This window comes from Olea europaea, unplaced genomic scaffold, assembly GCF_002742605.1.
Source record: "Olea europaea var. sylvestris unplaced genomic scaffold, O_europaea_v1 scaffold244, whole genome shotgun sequence".
NCBI classification, from domain to species: domain Eukaryota; kingdom Viridiplantae; phylum Streptophyta; class Magnoliopsida; order Lamiales; family Oleaceae; genus Olea; species Olea europaea.
In genome coordinates this window covers 515,054-521,329 of record NW_019242592.1, presented here as the reverse complement: position 1 = coordinate 521,329, position 6,276 = coordinate 515,054, and the positions used below count along the sequence as shown (strand labels likewise).

Here is a 6,276-nt window from a genome sequence, read left to right as displayed (position 1 = left end):
CCTTCCGAGGGCTCACTCCTTAGGGGATGAATTGAATTGGAAATCAACATAATGTTTGATTCGAAGAAAATCCATTTGACAATTTCTTCAATAATGGAATCTCATTTTAGGAATGGGTCTTGTTAACCCTAGGTTTCTTTCCGAACTTGTATCAAACATCTCGCGTGTCTTGAAATTGCACGCGAAAATGGGTTGTGTTTTTGGAAAGTGCTGTAGCAGATTTCGACGGTCCTCATTTGGTGATAATAACGAAGAATTGGGTGTCCAGAATAAGCATATACTTGCTAACAGGTTGTTAGAGATCGTGAATGTCCCGTCACACAATTTCAGGTTAGAGTATTCTGTTCTTACACAGCGTGGTTATTACCCCGAAACCCCCGGTAAGGAAAATCAAGATAGTTACTGTATCAGAACGAATATTCAGGGTAACCCTGATGTTCATTTCTTCGGTGTATTTGATGGACATGGACAGTTTGGAACCGAGTGTTCGAATTTTGTTAAGGATAGGCTTGTCAATATATTATCAAACGATGCTGTGTTATTAGATGATCCTGTTATGGCTTATAGTGCTGCATTTTTGGCAGCAAATGATGAACTTCACAATAGTGATATTGATGATGCCATGAGTGGCACTACGGCTATAACAGCTCTCGTGGTTGGGGATGAACTTTATGTTGCAAATGTTGGTGACTCCAGAGCAGTGTTAGCTGTCAAGGAAGGGAATAAAGTTCTTGCTCAAGATTTATCTTGTGACCAGACGCCATTCAGGGCAGATGAATGCCAGAGAGTGAAGCTTTGTGGGGCTAGGGTTCTGAGTACTGATCAAGTGGAAGGGCTTAAGGATCCCGGAATACAATCTTGGGGAGATGAGGAAACCGCGGGCGGTGATCCACCAAGGTTGTGGGTTCAGGATGAGATGTATCCAGGAACTGCATTTACCCGGAGTGTTGGGGATGGACTGGCGGAGAAGATTGGTGTGGTTGCTGATCCGGAAGTGTCAATGATACAGCTCACAGCTAAGCATCCATTCTTTGTTGTTGCGAGTGATGGGGTGTTTGATTTCCTACCCAGCCAAACTGTAGTGGACATGGTACATTATACATCTAATGCTGTCAGAATTATTTCAATCATTGCTAATTTTCATTTACACCTTCATCGTTAACGTTTTGGAAGTTTACTCACAAATAAGCTGCTTTTGTTTGGCTGCTGCTAGGGTTAATTTTTCTTTAACTGATGTGCATGCATATGAAAAACTAGACACAGTCAAATGTGAATTGCATGCTGTTTTTAATTTTTACAAGTGTATCTTTAATCATGTAGTCTATTATTGTTTTGGATAAAATAAAAAACACACGAAAAAGGTTAATTGCATAAAAAATATATAAAAGTGCAATGTGGGTGATAAAGCTCTTGATTATTCGATGTAGACTTCCTTCTCCTCACTGACAAATGGCCTTAAAATGTATATTTTTTTGTTTGTGTTAAAAATTTATATGCTAAATATATTGGGATACAAATGTAATAATATGGTGGAGAGAGGCTTGCGGCATAATTTTGTGGAACCTGAATAAAGGTTGAACCCCAACCTTAAGGGTCTCTCACCGCCCCTGCCCTGGAGCATCGTGAGGGAGGTAAATCGCAGGTTATGCCTTCAAAGGTACAGGGTGGAAGGCTGCCTGTACACGTGTACGTACCCAAGAGCCAAATCCATATTTCAGTATTCGAACCCTTGACGCGGCAGCCTCAAGTAAAGCTGGATTTCTCCACCCTCCCCTTTTACCACTTGGAGATGTGCACTGGGGGCTTTGTGAACCTGAATAGGTTTGAAGTTGGATGGGTAGTGAAATGTGAACAGTATAATGGTGACATATATATTATTACTTAAATACGCGTATGGGAGAATGCATGTATATGAATAATACACACACACACACACACACACACATGTGCACAAGCGCAAGTATTTAATTAAGGGTTCATTAATGATAATTATTAATTGAGGGGCAAATCAAGAATTATCAAATATTAGTGAGGGCATTGTTGTCTAAAAAATGATCAACTCATGTGACACTTAAATGTTATAGATATGGATTTGAGAAGTTCGACGGTAGTCAAATATCAAACTCCATAAATGTAAAACATACCAACAATTATGAGAAAAAATTTTGCCCAACTTTGGAGGTTCTGTAGTAATACTCGATTCTTCTTTAACTTAGGGAGCTTGCAAAATATTTCATTGAACATGCTGGCAAATGGACTCGAGTAAATTTCCGATGATTGAGAAAACTATAATTTCCCGTGAACATGAAAATGCTGGTTGATTTTGATATATCAAAATTCAATGGTAATTCTTGTAGATGTGTTAGATCCTTGTCTCTAATACCATTTTGAGTTATTCATATAAACGTCCAGGTAGGCATTGCTAACAATCACTCCTCAGTACCCACCCAGATGCATGGCTAAGGTGTTTTTATTATTTTGATCTTAGTTTGCCGGAGGGTTGGAGTGCCTTTTTTTTTTTTTTTTTTTTTTTTTTTTGGGAATTAGAATTGCATTGTAAAATTTAAAGGCCATGAAATTGGGAATAAAGTGTATAATAGCATTTCAATTTCTATTCGATGTAATAAAATTCTATTCTGATGCAAATGGACGGACTGAATCACAAACTCTATATTCCTTTTTCAAATCCTGTATGTTATTATTATTATTATTATTATTATTATTATTTTTTTTTTTTTGAGTTGATTGATAAAGATAGCATGGAGCTTAATCAATTAGCATATCTAGTGAAAATGTAATTTGGGATTTCGTTTTTCATGTTTTCATCAATGCTCATATGACTACTCTCTTGTACTCGTATGCTTACCGCATTATAATTGATGCTTCCAAGTATAGGCAGCAGTGCTGTAATCTCTTTTTCCGATTACACCTGACATTAGTTTGCATCTATCTTTGCAGGTTACCAAATATGCTGATCCAAGGGATGCGTGTTCTACCATTGCTGCAGAATCATATAAACTATGGTTAGAGCATGAAAATCGGACAGATGATATAACAATCATCCTTGTACAAATTAAAGACTTGACTAATGTATGAATGATTTGATTCTCACTTTAGTGTTTCATGGCCTCTCTTATTTGAATATCATTTTCCCTAATGGTTATTACTTCAATCTAAAATTCACAAGTCAAATACCGGAGAAATATGGTTTCCTTTGATGGCTTTACTACATTTAGAGTTTTTGTTACAACACATAATTTTATCCTTCATATTTCTGTGTTACTGCGATGGCTGGAAATAATGTCTTTTTTGTCATTAAGGCCTGATGAATCGACACACAAGGATCGGTGCTACTAGCCAAGTGTCTCTATGTTGAGAAACTGTTAACAAAATGCCCAACGCATGGCTGCTGCATCTTCTGCTATTAATCAATCTGAGTCCAGCTGAATTGCCATTTTATAGATATATATGTTTTTGTTTATTCTAAGTCACTGATATTTTTTCAGCTGCAACTTTTAGTGCCACAAATGGATGTGGTGAAGAAAATGTTAGGTCAAGGAACTCCAGATATGTTGTATTTAACTACTACTGGATATATTTCAGCTTACCTATTTCCTAACTTCTGTGTAATGTCATTTATCTCTCTCTCTCACTTTCATTTTGAGGGTTTTTGATGGAGATCGTTATGGATATTCTAAGAAAGACTGCCATAAACTAGACATGAGTTTAAGTCAAAAGAATGAAAACCCATAGTTACTAGTTTAAACTAATTAATTTCCTATTCTGTTAGTTTAGTAGTTTTCCTTGTTCACTTGAGATTTCAAGTAGAAATACGTGTACGGGTTTTTATTATACTGACCATTGAATCTCACGACTCTTCTCTTTCTCCCTCTTGTTCCCTCTTGTTCTCTATGCAGTCTGATTCGATATTGTACTACAAGTAATTTGACACAGAAGCAGGTGCTAGGATGAAGCGGTGAACTGATTCTTAAGACCTTATTCCATGTAATTCTGCATCCCAGGAATTGGCCGTGTGCTTCATGCACAAATCTCGATAAGTGAATGGAGTTGTTTGAGAATGGTAACTTTTCGCATTGAACATACCCAATTTTGATAACTAGTTAACGGTAAAATCAATTTTCTTGTCATAGATCAAATGTATATTCATCTTTCTAGTTTCTCATTCTGCAGGGAAATCTTGCAGTATGGATAGTGGTAATTGTATTTTGCTTCGGGATACGTTATACTTTGCTGTATGGGTTGATTAATATTGATGACTCAGTTTTTTAATAGCTTTGAAGAGACATGCCTATAAACTGTTAGTACATGCTTACTACGTAGTATTTGATTGGATTAGACAATATAATAAACTATGGGAGTGTTTGTGAGTAATTTTTACCCCCATTGTTATTTTAGTATTCAAGCCGTTAAGTTCGATTTTTTCTCTCACAAGTGGTCCCCACTTTTCTCCAAACAGTCATAAAATCAATTCTCAAAATTGCTCCTGAATGGAGTCTATATTTTAGTTTATTTTTCTTCTAGAATACTGTCAATAATGTACGGTGCACTGTGCACCTTACTGAACAAGCCAGCCATTATAGTTGAACATAACAATTCCATATGGGAACAATTCAGCTAATTTATCAGCTTCTTTGGTAGGCTTCGCGGCTGATACCTGATGACAGCCATCGGTATTCACTGGATCGACCCCTGAATTGAGAGGGTTGTAGCCAAGGTCATGAATGGCTATGGCTTGTACAGTGAGGAGCCTGAGAATTTCGTTCTTTTGAAGTTTCTCGGTCATGAATGGAAATATTATCATTACTCCCACCAGGTGTAAACGTGTTTGCCTATTCTAGTAAGGAGCTTGAAAGTGCTACTTGGAGAAGGGATCTTTCTATCTACGGTCAAAAACCCCACGGGGAATACCCCTGGGACAATGTAGCAGAATCTGATCAGTTTTGCTTATGAACGCACATTAATAAAGGGTCATAGTAAAGAATGAGATTAAGTGCTACTTAAAAGTAAATTAAGAGAAGTTACTTATAAACAAAATTACTATACTTTAGCCAAACAAGTTCCATTTTTTTCCTTGAACACCTTGGTAAATTGTAAACTATTTAGGTATCAGAGATTGAAACACTTATAATCAATGTACGAACAAAATACTAAGCATATGAATTTCAACAATAAAAGAGGCGTTAAGTATATTTTATTTAGCAATTGTAGAAACTTCTTCGAACTACATTTTTCAGCTTTTACACTTAAATATAAATTGACAAGTTTCAAAGTAGTTGTCATAGGGATGAAAAAACCTTGTAGTTTTTAAACATGCGTCGTTATGCACGAATGTGTGTGTGTGTGTGTGTGTGTGTATATATATATATATTTTTTTTAATTCAATGATTCAAAATTGTTTCCAAGTGCAACTCTTTTATATGATATTGTTCCTCCTCTTTAAAGGACATGTGATGATTCTTATTATACGAGGTGTTGAAATGCAATGGTTTATTCACTCCTCACTTTTGTTACTCTTTTTCCAACCTTAAAATTATGTAGCTGAAAAGAAGTTGTAAACTTAGCCTTGTTTATTTCCCTTTAAAACAGAATGCTTCGATTTTCGTAATCATTTTCAAGCATACATTCATGTAATAAAATATTCTGCATATAAATTCAAAAAAAAATTCTACTTCTTAATCACGCAATTTCCATAAAGTTATTATTCAAAATATCATTTTTTTCCCTCAATAATGATCATCAAATAGGATATTGATGAGAAAGTTATAGTTAAAAAGAAAAAAAAAAAAAATTCCCCTTCCTACTTAAAATAAATAAATAAATAAATAAAATATTTATGAAGGGTCACAGGACCTGTCAAAAGCCCAGTAACATAATACAAGGGTGGGTGCTATGCAGCGTGTTGTGCTGGTCTAGAGCACGCATATAATGTAGTTATAACACGTGCACATAATGTAATGTATAAACCAAACAAAAAAATAAAATAAAAGTTTCAATTCTTCCCCAAAAAATAGAGAACATATTAAGGGCTGTTTGGGCCCAATTTTTTCACCCAAAAAATTGATTTTTTGATCGTTATTTCACTATTTCAGACGTCATATTTCACTTCTTCTCTGTGGACCCCACTTTCGATCAAAAAATCAATTCACAAAATCACTCCCAAACTCTAAAGAATGGCTGGAAGAGAGAGATGCAAAGCCTAACAAAATGGAAAAACAAGAAAGAAACAGACACAACTATCCATAACCTCGTTACACA

At 35.6% G+C, this 6,276-nt stretch overlaps 1 protein-coding gene across 3 annotated transcripts; it reads left to right on the top strand.

Moving 5' to 3' along the window:
- The first annotated feature begins 6 nt into the window (after positions 1-6).
- LOC111382144 (probable protein phosphatase 2C 35) lies at positions 7-4,302 on the top strand. Of its 3 annotated transcripts, XR_002700464.1 has the most exons (4): positions 7-1,090; positions 2,959-3,090; positions 3,918-4,081; positions 4,192-4,302. XR_002700464.1 is itself a non-coding variant. In XM_023006025.1 (3 exons), the coding sequence occupies exons 1-3, from the start codon at positions 113-115 to the stop codon at positions 3,942-3,944; spliced, it is 1,137 nt and encodes a 378-aa protein (XP_022861793.1). In that variant the 5' UTR covers positions 7-112; the 3' UTR covers positions 3,945-4,302. The 3 variants fall into 3 exon arrangements, 2 of the variants coding, with proteins under 2 accessions (XP_022861793.1, XP_022861795.1); XM_023006025.1 differs by having other exon boundaries at positions 3,918-4,302; XM_023006027.1 differs by having other exon boundaries at positions 3,321-4,302.
- Positions 4,303-6,276: the final 1,974 nt, after the last annotated feature.

What these genes read in the sequence shown, in the direction of transcription:
- LOC111382144 (XM_023006025.1), top strand. Translation starts at nt 113, where the DNA reads ATGGGTCTTGTTAACCCTAGGTTTCTTTCCGAACTTGTATCAAACATC. An exon ending in GCCAAACTGTAGTGGACATG is followed by an intron (nt 1,091 to 2,958) that starts GTACATTATACA and finishes CTATCTTTGCAG; the next exon opens with GTTACCAAATATGCTGATCC. An exon ending in AAATTAAAGACTTGACTAAT is followed by an intron (nt 3,091 to 3,917) that starts GTATGAATGATT and finishes TTCTCTATGCAG; the next exon opens with TCTGATTCGATATTGTACTA.